Consider the following 23,024-nt stretch of genomic DNA (forward strand, 5'->3'; position numbering starts at 1 on the left):
GCATATTTTGAGTTTAATTATGTTACTGGTCTGGTCAGCCTGTAGGGTACATGGATGTGCCATGCAAAACCAATCAATTGTGTTTCATTTTGTTTATTAAACGAGACACTACATTTACATTCCCATGACCTGATCACAGCCAACACATTTTATAGTAAGGATAATTCCCTGAGACAGTTTGTGCATAAATTCTTTGGTTGTGCAAACACACAGTTTCATCAGCTGTCCGGGTGGCTGGTCTCAGACAATCCCGCAGGTGAAGAAGTCAGATGTGGAGGTCCTGGGCTGGCATAATTACATGTGGTCTGCGGTGGTGATGCTGGTTGGACATAGTGCCAAATACTCTTAAACAATGTTGGAGGTGGCTTATGGTAGGGAAATGAACATTCAATTCTCTGGCAACAGCTCTGGTGGACATTCCTGCAGTCAGCATGCCAATTGCGCTCCCTCAAAACTTGAGACATCTGTGGCATTGTGTTGTGTGACAAAACTGCACATTTTAAAGTGGTCTATTATTGTCACCTTTTTACATTTAGCAGATGCTCTAACCAGAGTGACTTACAGTAGTGAGTGCATACATTTTCATGTTTGTTCCCAGCACAAGGTTCACCTGTCGTAATGATCATGCTGTTTAATCAGCTTCTTGATATGCCACACCTGTCAGGTCGATGGATTATCTTGGAAAAGGAGAAATGCTCACTAACAGGGGTGTAAACAGATTTGTGCACAGAATTTGACAAATAAGCTTTTTGTGCATATGGAACATTTCAAGGATCTTTTATTTCAGGTCATGAAACATAGGACCAACACTTTACATGTTGCGGTTATATTTTTGTTCAGTATACAGTACCAGTCAAAAATTTGGACACACCTACTCATTCAAGGGTTATTCTTTATTTTTACTATTTTCTACATTGTAGAATAATAGGGAAGACATCACAACTATGAAATATCACATACGGAATCATGCAGTAACAAAAAAAAGGTCTAACAAATGAAAATGTTATATTTGAGATTCTTCAAAGTAGCCACCCTTTGCCTCGATGACAGCTTTGCACACTCTTGGCATTCTCTCAACCAGCTTTATCTGGAATGCTTTTCAAACAGTCTTGAAGGAGTTCCCACATATGCGGAACACTTGTTGGCAGCTTTTCCGTCCCTCTGTGATCCGACTCAATCCAAACCATCTGAATTGGGTTGAGATCGGGTGATTGTGGAGGACAGGTCATCTGATGCAGCACCGTCACTCTCCTTCTTGGTCAAATAGCCCTTGTGTCACCAGCAAAGCACCATCACAATTCCTCCTCCATGCTTCATGGTGGGAACCACAAATGCGGATATCCTCCGTTCACCGACTCTGCGTCTCACAAAGACATGGCGGTTAGAACCAAAAATCTCTCATTTTGACTCATCAGACCAAAGGACAGATTTCCACCGGTCTAATGTCCATTGCTCATGTTTCTTGGTCCAAGCAAGTCTCTTCTTCTTATTAGTGTCCTTTAGCAGTGGATTCTTTGCAGCAATTTGACCATGAAGGCCTGATTCACGCAGTCTCCTCTGAACAGCTGATGTTGAGATGTGTCTGTTACTTGAACAAAGAAGCATTTATTTGAGCTGCAATTTCAATGGGTCTGGTAACTAATGAAATGTTACTCTGGGTCTTCCTTTCCTGTGGTGGTCCTCATGCACTTGAAGAAACTTTGAAAGTCCTTGAAATTTTCCAGATTGACTGACCATGTCATAAAGTAACGGACTGTCGTTTCTCTTCGTTTAAGCTGTTACTGCCATAATATGGACTTGGTCTTTTACCAAATAGGGCTATCTTCTGTTTACCAACCCTACTTTGTCACAACAACTGATTGGCTCAAAGAAATCCCACAAATTAACTTTTAACAATGCACACCTGTCACCACCAATAAACCCATTATAATTGAGAATTTCAATAAGCATTTATCTACAGCTGGCCATGCTTTCCACCTGGCTACCCCTACCCCGGTCAACAGCCCTGCGATCCCCAGAGCAACTCGCCCAAACCTCCCCCACTTCTCCTTCACCCAAATCCAGATAGCTGATGTTATGAAAGAGCTGCAAAATCTGGACCCCTACAAATCAGCCGGGCTAGACAATCTGGACCCTTTCTATCTAAAATTATCTGCCGAAATTTTTGCGATCCCTATTACTAGCCTGTTCAACCTCTCGTATCGTCTGAGACTCCAATAGATTGGAAAGCTGCCGCGGTCATCCCCTCTTCAAAGGGGGAGAGACTCTAGAACCAAACTGCTACAGACCTATAGCTATTCTACCCTGCCTTTCTAAGGTCTTCGAAAGCCAAGTTAACAAACAGATTACCGACCATTTTGAATCACACTGTACCTTCTCTGCTATGCAATCTGGTTTCAGAGCTGGTCATGGGTGCACCTCAGCCACGCTCAAGGTCCGAAACGATATCATAACCACCATCGATAAGAGACAATACTGTGCAGCCGTATTCATCGACCTAGCTAAGGCGTTCGACTGCCAATTACAACATTCTTATTGGCAGACTCAACAGCGTTGATTTCTCAAATGATTGCCTCGCCTGGTTCACCAATTACTTCTCAGACAGAGTTCAGTGTGTCAAATCGGAGGGCCTGTTGTCCTGACCTCTGGCAGTCTCTATGGGGGTACCACAGGGTTCAATTCTCAGGCAGACTCTTTTCTCAATGCTCTTGCTGCGGGTGATTATTTGATCCACCTCTATGCAGACGACACCATTCTGTATACCTCTGGCCCTTCTTTGGACACTGTGTTAACTAACCTCCAAAAGAGCTTCAATGCCATACAACACTCCTTCCATGGCTTCCAACTGCTCTTAAATGCAAGTAAAACTAAATGCATGCTCTTCAACCGATCGCTGCCCGCACCTGCTCACCCGTCCAGCATCACTACTCTGGACGGTTCTGACTTAGAATATGTCGAAAACTACAAATACCTAGGTATCTGGTTAGACTGTAAACTCTCCTTCCAGACTCACATTAAGCATCTCCAATCCAAAATTTAAATCTAGAATCGGCTTCCTATTTCACAACAAAGCATCCTTCACTCATGCTGTCAAACATACCCTCGTAAAACTGACCATCCTACCAATCCTCGACTTCGGCGATGTCATTTACAAAATAGCCTCCAACACCATACTCAGTAAATTGGATGCATTCTATCACAGTGCCATCCGTTTTGTCACCAAAGCCCCATACACTACCCACCACTGCAACCTGTACGCTCTCGTTGGCTGGCCCTCACTTCATACTCGTCGCCAAACCGACTGGCTCCAGGTCATCTACAAGTCTCTGCTAGGTAAAGCCCCGCCTTATCTCAGCTCACTGGTCACCATAGCAGCATCTACCCGTAGCACACGCTCCAGCAGGTATATTTCACTGGTCACCCCCAAAGCCAAATCTTCCTTTGGCCTCCTCTCCTTCCAGTTCTCTGCTGCTAATAACTGGAACGAACTGCAAAAATCACCAAAGCTGGAGACTCTTAACTCCCTCACTAGCTATAAGCACCAGCTATAAGAGGAGCTCACAGATCACTGCAGCTGTACATAGGCTATTTACAGATAAGCTATCCAATCTACCTCATCCCCATGCTGTATTTATTTATCTTGCTCCTTTGCCCCCCAGTAGCTCTACTTGAACATTCATCGTCTGCACATTCTACCATTCCAGTGTTTAATTGCTATATTGTAATTACTTCACGACCATGGCCAATTTGTTGCCTTACCTCATTTGCACATGCTGTATATAGATTTTTCTACTGTATTATTGATTGCATGTTTGTTTATTCCATGTGTAACTGTTGTTGTATGTGTCAAACTGCTTTGCTTTATCTTGGCCAGGTCGCAGTTGCAAATGAGAACTTGTTCTCAATTAGTCTACCTGGTGAAATAAAGGTGAAATAAAAAATAAAATAAAAATTAATTAAAGTGCATTCCAGGTGACTACCTCGTGAAGCTGGTTGAGAGAATGCCAAGAGTGTGAAAAGCTGTCATCACAGCAAAGGGTGGCTATTTTAAAATATATTTAGATTTGTTTAACACTTTTTTGGTTACTCCAATGTAGAAAATAGTAAAAAATAAGGACAAACCCTTGAATGAGTAGGTGTCCAAACATTTGACTGCTACTGTATACACACACACTTAAATTGAGAGAATAAATGCATTAAAAGCATTTGTGATTAACGAGGACAAGTTTGATGTCGGACAATAATAAAAGATTTAATGAGTGCAAAAGCTGGTAAGATGAAAGGCAATGTTTCATACCGAGGCATTGGCAAGACTTTGAAACATAATAACGCAATCATGACTATTTCAGTTGGTGGAAATTAAAGTACAGGCTTTGTTACCGGCAATACCTTTCAGATATAAAGAAAATGCAGTAGAAAGTTGTCAGCATGCTAAGGTTGACAGGTTTTCGTCTTGGCATCAGCGATGATTGTACTCACAAACTTTGGAAGAGAAACTGCCAAATTTAGACTCTTGAGTGCCACCTCCAGTCCATTTTGGGCACAGGCCACCAACCGGAGAGCAATGAAGAATTGCTGATGGGAGCAGAGACAAGAAGGGAAAGGGAAAGTGGGATACCTAGTCAACTGAATGCATTCAACTGAAATGTGTCTTCCGCATTTCACCCAACCCATCTGAATCAGAGAGGTGGGGGGGGGGGGGGGGGGCTGTCTTAATCGACATTGTTGGCTTCCAAGGAACAGTGGGGTTTTTACATTGTGAGCTCGGGGATTCGATCCAGCAACCTTTCGGTTACTGGCTCAACGCTCCCACCAGCCAGAAGTGTATTGTCATGAACCTTACTACAGTCAAGGAATCTTTTAATACTTCTAACAAGACATTGGAAAACTACTACCTAAAAGTTGGCCTACCTGTTTGTTAAGGCACCCCTTGCGTTCTGAATCTGCCAAATCCCAGACCTAAGAAAACATTTTAAAGACTTCAGTCACACAGAGATTCCCACAAACTAGCATACTGGTTAAGTTCCATGGCTTGGTGTCTGGCCATGAGCTGTCTCCTCTTATCTTACCTTGCCCAGGACAAGGTCTGCTAGGCCTGATCTCTTCAGGAACAAGGCTGCATCAGCAGCTGCCACCTGTCCACTACCAGACGGGTCAACCTACACCACCGGGCAAAACAAAATCAACACTAGAAAGAAGAACTAGCCAGTAAAAGCACCAGATCTCCAGCCATTCCATTGAACAAACAGGAAAGCTTGAGTATAGGCTAATATTTTGAGGTCATGGGAGGCCTTAATCCATAACATTTTCCCATTGCAGTGTCTAACCATTTTACATAGCCCTCTTTGAGCCTGCACTGACAGGATTAGCAAAGAGTTATAATAAATTCATAAAGATGCTTCCTCTTCCACAGAGTAGATCACAGAGTGGAGAAAAGCCTGGAGACATGTTCAGTGCAGCTCTGCAGTTGCTAGCTAATGCAGCACAGCATTTCCAATTCTATCTGGAGCCCTAATCTGAACAGCCCTGACAGACCATCGAAAGGATATCTTCTCTTTTACTCAGCTTATAAACCTACGTACTACCTGCATTAAGACAATCATGGAATCTACCCATAGGCTTTTCTCGATAACAAATCATAAAAAGACCTTTTGAAATGACACCTTACCTGTTTATAGTATTTTTCATAGACAGGATTTCCACTTGAGAGCTGTGGAGAGACATAAAACACTACATAATTTTTTTTTTTAAACTGCCAACATCAACCACACTGCAAAAGGTAGAAAGCATAGGATAAGACTCATGAATAGAAAATATGAAATAAAGCTAGGCCTAAGCCTACATCTCAGTCTGTGCAAGCATCAGCTAGTTAAATAACCAGACCCCTGTCTCAAACACACAGTAGACCAACTTGATAAAAGTTGTTTGACTTCTGGCCAAGCCTGTAGTCCATTGTCATGGCAGCTGCCAAAAATCAGGGCTAATACATTAAAGATGGGAATAGGCCTATTAACTTTCAAGGAAATCAATATATTTACTCTGAGCATCATGTTCATCTTAGTTATTAATCAGTGCATCTTTTCCAGTTACTCTTTCATGAAATACCTAGACAGTGTTTGAATGCCATTTAGGCCAAAACATCCACAGACTGGCAATGTGTATTTCAGTACTGTGTGTTCGTGCCTCTGGAAACCAAGTTGTTTGAAAGGTAGAAAGCTTTGTCCAACCAACAGGCTAAACGAAGTAGCCTACACTAACACATATTTTACACAATGAATAAAACAAATAGCCTAAGCCTAGTCTACGTATACAAAAAGATCAGGAGACAGTTATCTGCCTATGATAATATGAAAGACAGGCACTATAGCATATTTTCTGTTCAAGTACAAATGTCTCAAATAATGTAATAAAGGGATGGGTGGGGGGTATATTATGCTGGTTTCTGGAAAAAGAAACATGAGCTGGACTTCCTGACATTCCCTTTCTGTGGCTCCTGATGGTGCATCCACAATAGGAGTGTTCTACCAGTAAGAGCTTTCTCTGTGAATAGGCGAAATATTGGATGTGACCTTCTCCTTTGTATTTTTACAAAATGCTAACGTAAAATTTGAACAAAGTGCAAATTTACAATGGCATATGCTGATTCAGAAATACTTTATAAAACATGAGTTAGCTCATTGAAAAGCTGTTTTAATTGACTGTTACTTTAATAGTCAATTCATAATCTGATCATTATTCAATATATTTCCCCCCCGCCCTCCCCATTTTCTTTTGCAAACAATTGTGCCTGGAACTGTTGGTAGCCTAAACAGTATTTGTGTGACTAATTGCACAGCAGTGTACACTCCCAATCATTCCCTTCACAAAACTGCAACAGATACTATGCTGGTGTGTCTAAAGTACTTTATTATCCAATCCTTTATCTTCCAATGCACAGCCCTGCTGTCAAGTAACCAAACATAGCAGGCGTTAAAATAAACAAGCTGCCAAGAAATGGCACAAACTAGCTAAAAGCCCCAGTCTTTTGGCTACCTGATTAAACTCCACATGTAGTGTAGTTTAGTCTTATATATTTTGGACAGCTATAGCTTAGCCTAGGTAAAGAACATGCAAAAAGTTAGAAATTGTAAAATCTATAAGACAAAGACATTAATCATTGCATAATTAGATAGCTAACGTTAGTTAGTAACATGTATAGTTAAAGTAAGCATTATTCAGTCAAAATATGTAGCTAGCTGAGAATAACAATATCATCAGATGACAGTCCTTGAACGTAGTTAGAATGTTAGCCAAACTTACTAGTTTAGTCAATTGCAATACAGCACTGGCAAATAATTTCCACACTCAAAATGTATAAACCATACAATCCATCCTATATGCTGAGGCATATCAGACGGCTAGTTCCTCTTCTCAGTAGCTAGCTGTGATGAAAGCAAGCTAACAAAGTTAATTTAACATTTTTCACTGGCAATGCAAACTATTACAACTGGATAGCTAGTTAGCTACATAACGCAGACGTTATATCCCCTACCTAATACAATAACGTTACCTAATCCAGCGAGTAGTTAAAGTGGGTTGCAGCTAGCTAGCCAACTAACGTTATGTTGCTAACATACTAATTTAGTTAGCTTTGTTAAACTAGCTGACTGATTCACACAGCATTCTACTGTGAGGGCAAACTGGTATAATTAGCTACGCTGGCTAACGTTGCTATTGCAAAGCAATTTTGACAGTCGAACAAGACACATCGGAAACAGCAAATGCACTTTTTTCTCTCTTATGGACATTAACGTTCCCATTACTTTAAGATGCAGCAAAGTAAAGCAATGGAGTTAATATACTCAAAAGGAAACTACTTTACTGTACACAAAATGTATAGCTAACTACTTATCCAACCATTCCAAAATTGACACTTCACAAGTAGCTACTGTGCGCCTAGCTAGCTAACTACGCCCTTACTTAGCAGTCCCCAAGAGAGGCAAAACTTTTCCCAGGCAGAGCTAGCTAGCTTGGGGAGAACTTCCAAAGAATTAAAGAGACCGCGGGGCACACCCGTTTTAATATGTCCAAATCAACCAACAGTCCTCAAATAAATTGACACAACAAGGCAACTACACACTAATCACCGTTTGGTTACCTGAGTCAGAGAGAGACTGTCAGCCATAGTGTTTCTATTCCCACTAACTACTTCATTCTGCGGTGCGATCACTGTATGGTTGCGATAGATTCGAGGTGGCTTTAAAACCCGGAGCTGGAGTTATTGTACTGGAATGGGTTGTTCACCCAGCTACGTCAGATGGCACTGCAGCAGTGCGCCCGTTGATGTGGATGAGATAAACGAATTCTTGTCGGTCAAAGAATGGCTGCCTGCAACGCTGCAAAACTATCCACCGGAAAAAATGAAATTCGCCAGATGATTTATTCTTCAATATCAATTTACCCGCCTCAAATTACGCGACACACACAATCAATTGGGGAGCAGTATACAATAATGAGGACTGTGAGAAAGCAACAATAGAGTCACACTCACTTCCTTTATGTTTTATTATTGGACAGTAATATGTGTATCAGAATTTCTTTCTTGCACAATTAAATGATCCATCCATATCCTCCCCAGTACAAAATATGTTTTACAAAAGGGTCAAGATCCAATCAGCTTGGGACAAGTCTCGAGGGTACAGCAGTGCAGAAACATTGGCATTAAAAACCAAACGGGTAATATCACAACATAAATTGACATTGCCCCCAAAATAAACATACCAAGAGACTGACATCACTCCCTCCTGCTTCGTGTATTAGAATATCTGAACGTCTTTATACATGCAATCTGATTTATTTTTCATAACTTTTGATTTACGGTAGCCTGAGTGTGCTTGAGCAGTTCCATTCGTGGAAAAAAATAGTACAGTTAACCTAAATCAAGCACACCTCTGTGCTGAACGATTCGTGCTTTGAGGTCGGATCAGGTGTCGGTTTGTTTATTAAACAGTAACCATGGTTTTCTATTTCGATTATTTGTGTTGACTGCTGTAACATAATGAAACAATTAATAGAAGTATGATAGTGACTGCTCGTTACTGCTTATCAGTTAACCATAATGTCACATTACAATATTTCAGTGTACATATGTTTTATTTTGACGGCTTTCTCACATGTCTACATAGCTGCTGCATATGCCGTCTAAACAACTTTTTGTTGTGTAGTTCAAAGTAATGACATATTTATGACGATCAATTAGATCATGTATTGTCAGGTAGAGACGCCTCGCAGAGCAACAGGTGCTCTCTATAACCCCTCACGAGCTCGCATTTTTCTGCCTCTTCCGTAGCAGGCGTAAAAGAAACAGACCCGACAGGTAGATGCGCAATGGGTCATTGTAGTTTAAATATTTTTTAATTTTAATCTAAGTAGTAGAATGTTGAGAACTACAACATCGCACAGTGCAGGCAGGATCAGATTTATCTTTGAAGTTTCTCCAATGTGCTCATTGAGAAAAATAAACACATTTAATTCAAATAATTGCATTCGTCAGTCCCTTAGTTGTTTGAAAACCGAAAAAGTCAACATTTCTGGTAATCGCTCAGCACTGTTGAAAATCATATGCAGAAAATGAAAAGCATTAGACTTTCACGCCATATCCAATACACAAGAGCGATGCCATCTTAATGCCACACACCCCCCTTTGGGGTACAGGCACAAAAATGTGTCCGATTAAGACCAACAATACACTATTTTCTGTAAAGATTAGTCAAGAAATTGTAGATGGTCATTATCCTTAAGAAAGAAAACTATTTAAGGTTTAGCAGTAGAGCTTTGTTTACAGAGGAGAAAGTTCACTTCTCAAAAACAATTGCTGGCATAACATCACTGCCAGACAACACTTGTCTCAAATCTAAAGATAAAACATCTTTAACATCTCCAACCTTGACTAATCTGAACTCACATAGCAACAGACAATATAATTGCTGTCCTTAGTCAGTTTGTACCCATTCCCTTGTCATGTAATTAAAACAATAGCTTCACACCAAAACATAAATGCACAGCTTCAATGACGAACAGAATGTCCAATAAAGCCCAATCTCCAGCCTTGCACCAATGGCTCATAGTAGACAAGGTTCCTTTTCAAAAGTTCCTGTTTGAGTTTACAACTCATCCTTGAGTTTAGAGTCTGTTTCTCCCTCCTCTTCTTCCTCTTCATCATAATCTTCTTCCTCATCCCTCTCCTCTTTATCTTCATCTTCCTCCTTTATATTCACCTCTTCTGCATCACGTTTCTTTCTCTCCTCCTCTTCCAGACTGTCCTTCATCTTCTTTTCAGGGTCCTGTGTAGACAGAAAAAAGCTCAGTTATTGACAGGGTAGGAGATGCTACATTATAGTGTGTGCAGTTTTTCTAAAAGGTGACAACAAAGTCAATCTAATAACAGGAAATGGAGGTAAATAAGACAATATCGACTAACCTTTGTTGCACCCCATGTCTCGTTCCCCACTTCTTCTGCAAGTTTTGGGTCATTGGTGATGAGGAAATTGTCAAAAATAGTGCCTGACTTAACCTGAAAAAGAATGAAAAGGTAATTGGTTAAGACTCAAAGAACAGAAAGTCGTATCAACTTTACATTCTCAAAAGATTAGTAAATGTTCATCATACAGCGTCACATATTAATCAAGGATCAGAGTCAGTCAATTTACCTGCCACAAATCCAATCCAATCACCCCCATGCTGGCATATTGGTAGATTTCAGGGTCAGCAGTGTATTCTGGGTTGTCAATTTCAGGGTGCACCCATTTCCCCTTGTAAGCAGGATTGTCAATCTGTTTGGGTTTCCACTCCCCCTGGGAAAAACAATAAGTAAGTAGTTAGTTCCCTATGCATTTTTTATTTACACCAAGTACCCAAGCAAGTAGTGAGAAACAGCTTAGTCAAAATGGCAAGAGGACATCTTGCCTAGTGTAGTACAAGCACACCTGATTCTTGTGGCCATCAGTTCAAACGACCATGGAGGCTTACCTTATAGTCCGGGTTCGTGACCATGGGAGGCTCCCACTCACCATCCATCTCATCATCCCAGTCATCAGGCTTCTTGGCATCAGGGTCAGGGATGTTCTCAGCAACATCCCAATCCTAAAAGAAAAGTGGCTTAATAAAGTCCTTTACATCTGCATTTTCTACAGAAACCTAGATTGTGTTCTGATGCAATTCTTTATTTTCTCCTAAAACGTACATCCGGTTTCTTGTCTTCAGGATCATCAATGTTCTCCTTCTCATCCCAGTCATCTGGCTTCTCAGCATCAGGGTCCTTTATCTTCTTGGGGGGAAGGAAGTCCCAGTCCTCCTCTAGGCTTCCAGACTCAACTTTCTTGTTGTCGATTTTCACCTCGTAGGTGTTACCCGGATTGACTATCAGTGTGTATAGGTGGGTATATTCATCATCCTAGGGAAAACACAAGCATAACTGTTAATAAAGGTGGCAGTTTTAGCCACAAAACTAAACACATTTAGAAACTGCAACAAAATAATAAATGTAAGGCTGACGCTTAACTTTTTACTGAGAAAAAAGGTGGAACAGCAGAAGTGTTACGTCAGATAACAGATGGTGAAGCTGATAGATGAATACAAGTGCTAGCATTTAATTGAAAATAGAGCATAACAACAGTGCTTCTCTCACCTTGCATCGTATGTCTTTGTTGATTAAGTGATTCTTGCCTTTGTAGTTGAAGATCACATGAACTTTCTTAGTACCTGGACCACAGATGTCAGGACCTAAGCCAGACAAAACAACCACAGGAACTTAAATTCACACAGCCAATAGCATGTGGTATAAAGTACAGGCAACTGATAATACGTAGGGGACTCGCAATATAGAATGTGACAAATGGTCCATTCCACCATTACATATATGTAGGCTAATCGCCAATGTTTCCACTTACAAATAGCATACTGTAGACTCACCAAACATGATGTTGTATGTGGAATCTCCATGCATTTCCTCTTGGTTGAGATCAGCTGGGAACAGCTTGATGTATCCTCCACCACAGTCAATGTTCTGCTCATGTTTCACAGTGAACTGGATTACCAGTGCCTGGTCTTTGTTGCTGACGGACTCAAAGCGGGAGGATGCAGAGTAAAAGCGAGCATCCTGGCTGGTTTGAAGACCTGAATTGTTTTAAATGTATAAGAAATACTAAACAAAAGCTCAAAATCAACCCAAGAGCAACTCAGCTCAAATGACCCATTGAGAAACAGCTAGATGCACTAGATCTTTTTGCTGGATCCTAAAATGGATTTAAGACAGAGGCACCTTTGATCTCATCTCACCTTTGTTTCTCTCTACATCACCATAGAATTTGCCAGCAGTATGAACAAACTTCCCATAATCTGACTTGTGTTTGGATTCCACCCATCGGCTTTTCCATGCATCTGCAAAATGGTCATACAAAATCAGGAGTGCAGAGTCACTTGACAAGGGCTAAGCAGCTAAGTAGTTGTTCTGGGAAAATTATAGGGGGCAGTACGTGGAATCCATGGACGGTATTTTGGACGAATAATCACTAAATCAGAACATGTCATCTAAATGAGAATGACATCGAGCATGTCAAGTTGATTTTGCATAAAGTGAGCAGGCTATGAAATTGTGTCTGCGACACTCATCCAACACATAACATGTGGTCTAATCACATTTAAATGTCCAAAAACAATTAAAGAAAATGTATATATTAAGTATTTATGCATAACTTACCTCCATCCTCAAATTCTTCTCGGAAATAAACGGAGGACTCGCCAAAAATTGATGCGACCAATACGGGCAGCAAAAGCATCAACATGGTTGTCATTTCAGCTTGCTAAATAGACTCTAAAATTGTAAATACAATTAGCTATATATAAATACAATAAATTACATATACACTGCATGTAGCAGTACAAATAGCTAGATACACGTTATATTGTTGAGAAGCTTGAAATGCCGCTATATGCAGCGGAATCGCTTCTCTCCGTTCAGAACAGATGTCTGGTTTTCATTGGATAGCAGGTTGCTCGAGGGAAAGCGTAACAACGTCTAACCAATCGAATTCATTGACAAAAAAGCATAGGACAAATCGTTTTCAGCCAATGCCAGCTGACCACGCGTTTCTTTGACTCACGCCCCACAGTCGTCGAAAGATTACGCACCCATGATATTGCTCGCACACTCCCGGATTGGCGAGCGGAGTTTGCACTAATGCAGTAGAATGAGTCCACTTACCCGGCGCACCAGATGAAATAAATCAAGTGCCCCTAATGTCATTCCATAAGAAGAAAAATAAACGCAACATGTAAAGTGTTGGTTCCATGGTTCATGAGCTGAAATAAAATATCCCAGAAATGGTCCATACACAAAAAGCTTATTTCGCTCAAATTGTTTATATTCCTGTTAGTGATCTCAGAAAATGGGCTCCCAATTGGCACAACGTCAAAGGCAGTGCATATCAGTGCTAGAGGTGTCATTACAGACCCTGATTCGATTCAGGGCTCACAACTGACCATGAATGGGTGTTCCATAGGGCGGTGCACAATTGGCCCAGCGCCTTCCAGGATAGGCAATCATTGTAAAAAATAATGTTCTTAATTGACTTGCCTAGTTAAATAAAGTTGAAATGAAAAGTGAGTGTTTCTCCTTTGCCAAGATAATCCAGCCAACTGACAAGTATGGTATATCAAGAAGCTGATTAAACAGCATAATCATTACACAGGTGAACCTTGAGCTGGGTGCAATAAAAGACCATTCTTAAACGTGCAGTTTTGTTACACAACACAATGCCTGAGATGTCTATACATTTTGAGGGAGTGCACAATATGCATGCTGCCTGCAGGAATGTCCACGAGAGCTGTTGCCACAGAATTGAATGTATATTTTCTTACCATAAGCCACCTCCAACATCATTTTAGAGAATTTGTCAGTACGTCCAACCAGCATCACCACCGCAGACCACATGTAACCACACCAGGCCCACCACATTTGACTTCTTCACCTGCAGGATCATCAGAGACTAGACAGCTGATGAAACTGAATACTATTTCTGTCTTTAATAAAGCCATTTTGTGGGGAAAAACTCATTCTGATTGGTTGGGCCTGGATCCCAAGTGGGTAAACATATCCACCAATGGCTGCGCCCCTGCCCATTCATGTGAAATCCATAGATTAGGGCCTAATGAATGTATTTCAATTGACTGATTTACTTATATGAACTTTAACTCAGTAAAATCATTGAAATTGTTCCATGATGCGCTTATATCTTTGTTCCGTAATAGTGGTCCATATATTAGGTAACCAACTGAGCTGAAATAATCAACTGATTATGCAGGTTTTTACATTGAACAGTAAATAGACACATTTATCAAGGATGTTTTATTAGTCTAAAATGACTTAAATTCCATTCCTCTGGGACAGCACACATTCCCTTTCTTCAGCAGCCACTTTCCTGATTGCCTGGTCTGAATGACACTAGGACACTGACCATAATACCTTTGTTATTGCACACAATGATATGGACAGGGGTCATTAAACAGCAACAAAAGTATGGAGACGGGCAAAACATTAGAAGCCATATCATAGACAGAATATATTCAGAACGCAGCCTCACAGTTCCTCATGAAACAAAAGCTGTGCAGTGAATATGCTAATAATACATTTTTACATTGATGGAAAACAGGTAGATGTCATAACACAGCAAAGCACAGACAATCGAACATTTATAAAGACTTGCTGATATGTATACTGAACAAAAATATAAACGGAACATTTAAAGTGTTGGTCCCCTGTTCATGACCTGAAATAAAAGATCCTTGAAATGTTTCATATGCCCAAAAAGCTTATTTCTGTCAAATTTGTGCACAAATCTGTTTACATCCCTGCCCGTGAGCATTTCTCCTTTGCCAAGATAATCCATCCACCTGACAGGTGTGGCATATCAAGAAGCTGATGAAACCTTGTGCTGGGACATTAAAAGGCCACTCTAAAATGTGCAGTTTTGTCACACAATACAATGCCACAGATGTCTCAAGTTTTAAAAGAGCGCAATTGGCATGATTACTGCAGGAATGTCAACCAGAGCTGTTGCCAAAGAATTTAATGTTAATTTCTCTACCATAATAGTATTTGGTAATAAGTCCAACTGGCCTGACAACCACAGATCACGTGTAAACACGCCAGCCCAGGACCTCCACACCTGGCTTCTTCACCTGCGGGTTCGTCTGAGACGAGCCACCAGGACAGCTGATGAAATTGAGGATTATTTATGCCTGTAATAACGCCCTTTTGCAGGGAAAAACTCATTATGATTGGGTAGGCCTGGCTCCCAAGTGAGTGGGCCTGGCTTCCAAGTGGGTAGGCCTATGGCTGCTCCCCAGCCCAGTCATGTAAAATTCATAGATTAGGGCCTAATGAACTCATTTCAATTGACTGATTTCCTTATATGAACTGTAACTCAGTAAAATTGTTGAAATTGTTGCATGTTACATTATATTTTTGTTCAGTATACATACTTGCTAATTTCAATCTTCACAATGGGCTATTTTTATAACACATTCCATTGGACAACAAAAAAAAACATATCAAAGCATTGTTGGAATACTAAACTTAAGTAAATGCAACATTCAATAATTCAAGATAAAAAATAATTTTAGGGGAAAAATGTTTGGAATTACTCAAGACCATTTAGTTCAGTAAACATTTCAACACCATAAGTGACTGCCTGTACTCCTGCACACTTATACTACTTTCTTCTAACCTGAATTGTAGTTATTCAGTAGGTTCCAAATGATTTCAAATGATGTCATACTGTTTGTAATGGCGTAGCAATGGGATGTTTTGATTGGCCCGTCCCTTGTATATATAGTTTCTTTCTTCGTATATATTTTCTACATTTGCACACAATGTACATATTTTATTTTCCTTTGTGTTATTGACTGTTTGTTTATGTGTAACTCCGTGTTGTTTTTGTCACACTGCTTTGCTTTATCTTGGCCAGGTCGCAGTTGTAAATGAGAACTTGTTCTCAACTGGCCTACCTGGTTAAATAAAAGGCTAAATTAATCAAATCAAACCTGGAAATATTTCGTTCACCCGTAAAACAAGTAATCTATAAACAATTCCAGAATAATCATTAAAAATTACTAAGAAAATGTATGTATTATATTTTACCTAGTTTACTGTAATATACAGTATTTCCTCCTTTGCATTGGATGTGCCAGCCACTGCTTAAGCAGATAGTTGTAATTTTTCCTCAGTGCCAACTAAACATAGTGTATTCTGAAAGTATTCAGACCCCTTCCCTTTCTCCACATTTTGTTACGTTACAGCCTTATTCTAAAATGTATCAAAAATAATTTTCTTCCTCATCAATCCACACACAATACCCCATAATAACAAAGGGGAAACCGTTTTTAGAAATGTAATATAGATATAAAATGTCATTTAAAAAAATTGATTTACATAAGTACTCAACCTTTGCTATGAGACTCGAAATTAAGCTCAGGTGCATCCTGTTTCCATTGATCATCCTTGAGCTGTTTCTACAACTTGCTTGGAGTCCACCTGTGGTAAATTCAATTGATTGGACATGATTTGGACAGGCACACACACACCGGCTATATCAGGTCCCACAGTTGACAGTGCATGTCAAAGCAAAAACCTCTCTCTGACAGCGCTCCAGAGTTTCTCTGTGGAGATGGGAGTACCTTCCAGTAGGACAACCATCTCTGCAGGACTCCACCAATCAGGCCTTTATGGTAGAGTTGCCAGACAGAAGCCACTCATCAATAAAATTCACATGACAGCCCGCTTGGAGTCTAAAAGACTCTCAGACCATGAGAAACTAGATCCTCTGGTCGGATAAAACTAAGATTGAACTCTTTGGCCTGAATGCAAAGCGTCACGTCTGGAGGAAACCTGACACCGTCCATACGGTGGTGGCAGTATCATGCTGTGGGGATGTTTTTCAGTGGCAGGGACTGGGAGACTAGTCAGGATCGAGGGGAAAGATGAACGGAGCAAAGTACAGAGAGCTCCTTGATGAAAACATGCTCCAGAGCGTGAAGAACCTTAGACTGGGGCAAAGGTTCACCTTCCAATAGGACAAAGACCCTAAGCACACAGCCAAGACAACGCAGGAGTGGCTTCGGGACAGGTCTCTGAATGTACTTGAGTGGTCCAGCCAGAGCCTGGACTAGAACCCGATCGAACATCTTTGGAGACCTGAAAATAGCTGTGCAGCGACGCTCCCCATCCAACCTGACAGAGCTTGAGAGGATCTGCAGAGAAGAATGGGAGAAACTACCCAAAAACAGGTGTGCCAAGCTTGTAGCATCATACCAAAGAAGACTCGAGGCTGTAATCGCTGCTGAGTAAAGGGTCTGAATACTTATGTAAATGTAATTTCAGTTAATTTTTTTTGCTAAAATAAAAATAAAAACATTTTGCTTTGTTATTATGTTGTATTGTGCGTTGATTAATGGGGGGGGGCAATTTAATAAATTTTAGAATAAGGCTGTAACAAAATGAGGAAAAAGTCAAGGGGTCTGAATACTTCCCGAATGCACTATAGATATATACATGCAAATACTAATACTACAGAGTTGACCTGAGCTTGACCTAAAAATCAGTGCATAAGTAGTCTAATGAGCAGGGAAAAATCAAAGTTGAAAATGAACACTAGTAAAATCTCTTATTTGGTTATCAGATATAATCTTACAAGAGACAGATGCCCTATGCTTGCTTTCTTGGCAGTGTAGGGTGAGGCGTGGAAACACCACACTGCAACATTGTTCAATATGTCATCATACTTTTTTGTTTTTGCTAAAATACTGTGTGTTTTCTGGGTTGCATTAGTCTGTTTAGGGGAGGAAGAAATTGATCCTCTGTGGTATGGATTTGCAGCCTTGGGCAGAGAACAGCCTCTCCTCCTTGGGTACATATAGCATGGCCTTTGCCACTTCGTCCAGCGTTCCCTCGTCTGGCTCCAGACCCCGCGCTGCATAGGCATCACGGGCACAGAGCTTGACATGACGGTACTCCAGAGGTAGGAAGGGCACAAAGAAGTCAATAAGATGGCCTGACATCAGCTCACTCTGTGCAAAGCCTCCTGGAAAGCAGACAAATAGGTAAATCCACAATTGAACATGTTGCAGTTTCACTTAAATGTTACGAAATTCAAAATGTTAAGCCGTTTCTAATCTGTCTGTTTGAAAACGGAGTTTGTGTGTTCACAGTGTAGTGTAGCATCTTCAATCTTGCCTGTGAAAACATACAGTATATGCTGAAATTTGTGTGAGTGATTGTCAAGCCACTGCTGTAAAGCCACTACCTTGAGATTCCATAGCTTCAGCACGAAGCCGGTGTTCCAAGTCCTCCATCCCAATGTCCTCTCTGTTCTGCCCTGAGTGCCAAAAGTCCAAGGCCACATCGTTGATGGTTGTCCCACCAATATTACTAAAGGAAATATTACAAAACATCTTAGTGATAGGAAAATCTCAGAGACATTTAGCCATGACGTGGACAGTTAAGTTTCCTTACATGAGTATGTGGAAGAGTCCTTGCAAGAATTGGTAGGGTATGTATGGCTAACCTGAGGAATAAGAAGACAGCTCTCCTGTAGCTGACCCCATCCACATTGTCATAATGGTCCATATAGGGCTTGATGGCATCTATAAGGCCCGGATGCAGTTTCTCAGCCTCATCAAAGATGAAAAGTGTCTGTGGGCAACGAAGCACCATGTCCCGGATAGCTTCTCTGAGCTGGCCCTGGAAAGAGAGCTCTATGGTGAGCACAAAAATATCTCCTCTCTCTCCCATATTTGGTGTGCAATATATTCAAGATATTAAAATGCACATGTATTCCTCTACATGTTATTATAATTTGCTGAATTTCGACTTATATTTTTAAACTCCTACTCTGGTCTAGATCAAGTTGTGTCATCGAATCAATTGTGGCATTATCCTTTTCAAATAGTGACAGTGATATTGACAACATAAAGTAATTCTGTTCTGCACATGTTCCTGGCAGAGAGGAGTCAAGTCTGTGCCAGCTAGGCTCACCTTGTACGTGTCCACCAGTCTGGCATGGGGGAAGTGGAATGGGGCGATGAAAAGACGCACACACTCGCTCTTCACTCCATCCCGGTACATGTTGTCAGCTACAATCCGGGCCACAAAGTTCTTGCCGGTGCCAGACCAGCCATGAAAGGAGAGGGTCAATGGCTTATTGGATTCAGGGTTATTGATGAAGCCCTGCACAGCCTTCAAAACCACTGATTGGGCAAGGTGCTGCCCGTGAAGCTTTAGCTGTAGATCACTAGCCAAACCTGGGGGAAATCACATCAAATCCAGAGAAAATGAGGACTACACAAAAATGACATGCTGGTGGAATATACATGAATGATAATATCTGCTCAATATGACTTCATACCTGTAATATTATTTGTTATCCGACAATCCCCTGATTCACAGCACTGTCCCAGGCTGCAATACCACTGTGACAGCAAACTGATGTAGTCCTGAGGAAATCCTGCCCACAGGTCCCTCGTAGGTACTGAAAAGAGCACACAAATGTAATACAGTTATGCACATAGCTGTTTGCAATAAATGTAACAACACTATCATTTCTGCTCAATACAAGTTGTGCAGGGAAAAAGCTGGCTCATAAATCACTGGTTCATAAATAAATAAGCTTTTTCCTCTGCATTTTCTAATCATTGTTGCTCACCGTCTCTACATTGTAATAGAAATAGACCTATGTAAAAACGAATTTATACCACGCGAAAATGTGGACAGTGATAACTACAAGCTCCAGTGCAGGTGTTTCTGATCCTAACTACACCCCAGACTGACGAGAGAACTGTCTCCCAATTTTAATATTTCTAATGAAAAGAAGAAGAAAAAACACCTTTCAGGGAAATAAAAAATACCTCACCTTGCTGAGTCGTATCATCTTGATTAGGTTGACACTCCCCTTCCCATATATTACAATAAATATAATTGAAATAATACGTAGATGCATTTGAAATAGTGTCAAATTGAAAGAAATCTGCATTTGCAGACACAGCCCAAAGGAAGGGCAACAGTTGGTAGAGGAACATCAGTGATGTCGTATATTTGCGGTTATCAGAAAGCGGCGATCTTTGATTATACCTATTCAAACCTCTCCACCGGCCTACGATGCAAGCAGGCAGTCCTGAAAAATGTATTCATGGTAAAACACAGGAAATGCTCTCCAGATTGCGACGTCATATCCTTACAAATTGTGAGTCACGAAGATTCACCCTGATAAGCCATGCACGCTCCAGTCAGTCCAAAACAATTGTACAATGCAAAGACAGTACAGTAATGCATGTTTATAGATATTGTATAAGTATCATCAAGTGTTAATATATACTATGCATGTTCACAGCCCTCCCATACATTTGATAACTCAACCGTTCCGTTAAATTGAGGGATGGGGCTTTAAAAATATAAACACTCAAATTCATAGACTGAGCCATGCAAGGATGGATCATCCATGGTAATGTACAAACGAATAAACCAAGGATATTGAGTTTCTGATTGGGTTGAAGCTCATGGGGTATACTGAACCAAAAATATAAACGCAACAATTTCAAAGATTTTACTGAGTTAATATTAGGAAAGTAAATTAACATTATGTTCATTATGTTCTGATGTATTGATTTCACATGACTGGGAAAACACATGCACCTGTTGGTCAGATTCACATGTAACGGCGTGAAACGGCTAGCTCGTCAGCAATCGGTGACGTCACTTGCTCTGAGACCTTGAAGTAGTGGTTCCCCTTACTCTGCAAGGGCCGCAGCTTTTGTAGAGCGATGGGTAACGATGCTTCGTGGGTGATTGTTGTTGATGTGTGCAGAGGGTCCCTGGTTCGGGCGAGGGTACGGTGTAAAAGTTATACTGTTACACACACATATAGATAAAAATAGATAAGGCATCGAACTCGTCACGGTATCTGTCCGATCAAATGCAATTGCGTTCATAGCTTATGCCTGCCCATACCACCAAAGTGGGGCACTTTAAGTTATCTGCAAACCGCTGGCCCACATGTCGTCTGCGGTGGTGAGACCAATTGGGTGTACTGACAAATTCTCGAGAACGACTTTGGAAGCAGTTTGTGTAAGAGAAATTAACATTACATTTATCTGGCAACAGCTCGGTGGGCATTCCTGCAGTCAGCATGCCAATTGCACTCTCCCTCAATTTAAGACAGTGACACTGTGCTGTGGCAAAACTACACATTTTAGAGTGGCCTTTTGTCCCAATTTTTCTGCATCATTTTTGGACAGAAATTTTCAGATTTTTGCAATGTTGCGTAGCTGGAAAAAAGCTGTCCTTGAAACAGTCTTGATATGTTCGTCAAAAGAGATATCAAGGTCCAGAGTAACGCCGAGGTCCTTCAGTTTTATTTGAGACGACTGTACAAACATTAAGATTAATGGCTGGGAGTCCCAGAGAAGAGGTTAAAACACAACTGATGTTGTGTGTAACAGAATTCCCAGAAACTGCTGAGGCCTCTTCTGCTCCTTGAAAGGGTAGAAGCTACTCTTGCAGGGCTCCAGAGAAGAATCTGTCATATTTTCATCAAATGGAAAACAAACCAGGGGGCGTGACTCTGTTGCATCCTGCAATGTGTGAGATGTTTGGTGTGGCATTATTTTATGTTTAAACACACAAAACTAAGTTTTGTACACTTACTTTACAAACAAATCTGCCAACGATGGATTTACAGTGGTGGGGTGTTGGACTGATCTTGTTGATTGTGTACATACAGTGATCATTAAAATGCAAAGCAATTTAACATTTTTGACATGTGCTTTTAAGGATTTTTTTGTTGTTCTTCTGTCTCTCACTGTTCAAATAAACCTACCATTCAAATTAGACTGATAATTTCTTTGTCAGTGGGTAAACGTACAAAATCAGCAGGGGATCAGATACTTTCCCCCCCTCACTGTACCCGCTACAAAGCGACGAAATTATGAAAATGCTGCTGGCAGCGGAATCCAATACTGTAGGGAGTTGGTACTATAATGCAATTTAAACACAAACGCGATGGATATCCCAATGGCCCATCTAATCCCCAATTGTCTGCGAGTGGATTACAAACCCAAATGCTGGGGAATCAGACAGATTTTTTTTTAAATTGAAGAACCAACTCCCTTTACCTCCCTTTACCTACCATCTTGCTGATCAATGCCCAGTCACTGAGGGGGAAAGCTGATAAACTGTCAGCGAATCTGCGCTTCCAACACGAATACCGGGAGGCCTGTTTGCTGGCGTTTACTGAGACTTGGGTAGATGAGAGTCCCAGACAGGGAAGTGGAGCCGGCCAGCTTCACTCTGGTCAGAGCGGACCGTGACCTTCACAGGGAAACATCACGGCGGGGGCGTCGGCCTGCTTATCAGGGACCAGTGCTGTAAATCAATCCTGGTACTCTGTACCCCGGACATTGAACTGCTTTCTGTGTCACTGTGATCCTATTATCTGCCCTGTGAGTTCCCCCAATTGTTTGTTACCGTTGTGTACATTCAACCAAAAGCTAATATAACAAAAAGGCACCAGAGATGATTTATAATCTGTCACAGAAACTGGAATCCATCTCCCCGAAGCATCCCAATGTTAGGAGATTTTAACAACTGTACTTTGCAAAGTCCTGCTCACATACCACCAGTATGTCAAATTTCACACTAGGAAAAATAGACTTGATCTGTGCTATGGGACAATAGCAAATGCATTCTCTGCCACCACCAGACCTCCCCTGGGGACATTAGACCACAATGTTGTCTACCTCAGGCCAACCTATTATCGGCTCCAGGAGAGGGAGAAACCCACAGTTAAAACTGTCCAGATCTTTAAGGACAACAGTATCACTCTTCTCCAGGGGTGTTTTGACTGTACTGTGTGGGAGGTATTTGAGGACAGCAGCTCTGATCTTGATGAACTCAGATGTTGTTTCAGACTATGTAAATGTCTGTGTTGAGTCTGTCG

General features: G+C 41.0%; 3 protein-coding genes across 7 annotated transcripts in view; all 3 read right to left on the reverse strand.

The window, feature by feature from the left end:
* LOC115145011 (epidermal growth factor receptor substrate 15-like) overlaps nucleotides 1–8,440 on the reverse strand; it is a 30,883-nt gene extending 22,443 nt beyond the window's left edge. For all 5 annotated transcript variants that reach the window (XM_029686214.2, XM_029686216.2, XM_029686215.2 and 2 more), the window contains exons 1-5: nucleotides 8,138–8,440; nucleotides 5,669–5,710; nucleotides 5,070–5,159; nucleotides 4,912–4,959; nucleotides 4,480–4,575 (exon numbers count right to left, since the gene is read on the reverse strand). In XM_029686214.2, the coding sequence (XP_029542074.2) occupies nucleotides 4,480–4,575; nucleotides 4,912–4,959; nucleotides 5,070–5,159; nucleotides 5,669–5,710; nucleotides 8,138–8,164 (303 nt within the window). In that variant the 5' untranslated portion in view covers nucleotides 8,165–8,440. The remainder of the gene's footprint in view (nucleotides 1–4,479; nucleotides 4,576–4,911; nucleotides 4,960–5,069; nucleotides 5,160–5,668; nucleotides 5,711–8,137) is intronic.
* An 86-nt stretch (nucleotides 8,441–8,526) lies between these two features.
* Nucleotides 8,527–13,012, reverse strand: LOC115145012 (calreticulin-like). Its single transcript, XM_029686218.2, has 9 exons — nucleotides 12,737–13,012; nucleotides 12,316–12,417; nucleotides 11,950–12,153; nucleotides 11,666–11,760; nucleotides 11,222–11,431; nucleotides 11,008–11,121; nucleotides 10,689–10,832; nucleotides 10,460–10,552; nucleotides 8,527–10,322 (listed from the first exon to the last, which is right to left on the reverse strand). Exons 1-9 carry the CDS (start codon nucleotides 12,828–12,830, stop codon nucleotides 10,143–10,145), a joined length of 1,236 nt encoding a protein of 411 aa, XP_029542078.2. The 5' UTR covers nucleotides 12,831–13,012; the 3' UTR covers nucleotides 8,527–10,142.
* A 1,356-nt stretch (nucleotides 13,013–14,368) lies between these two features.
* On the reverse strand, nucleotides 14,369–20,246 carry LOC115145013 (torsin-1A-like). Its single transcript, XM_029686219.2, has 6 exons — nucleotides 19,944–20,246; nucleotides 19,440–19,562; nucleotides 19,070–19,335; nucleotides 18,600–18,775; nucleotides 18,339–18,463; nucleotides 14,369–18,116 (listed from the first exon to the last, which is right to left on the reverse strand). Exons 1-6 carry the CDS (start codon nucleotides 20,107–20,109, stop codon nucleotides 17,869–17,871), a joined length of 1,104 nt encoding a protein of 367 aa, XP_029542079.1. The 5' UTR covers nucleotides 20,110–20,246; the 3' UTR covers nucleotides 14,369–17,868.
* Between the last annotated feature and the right edge of the window lie 2,778 nt (nucleotides 20,247–23,024).

Source organism: Oncorhynchus nerka, linkage group LG17 (genome assembly GCF_034236695.1).
Source record: "Oncorhynchus nerka isolate Pitt River linkage group LG17, Oner_Uvic_2.0, whole genome shotgun sequence".
NCBI classification, from domain to species: Eukaryota; Metazoa; Chordata; class Actinopteri; order Salmoniformes; family Salmonidae; genus Oncorhynchus; species Oncorhynchus nerka.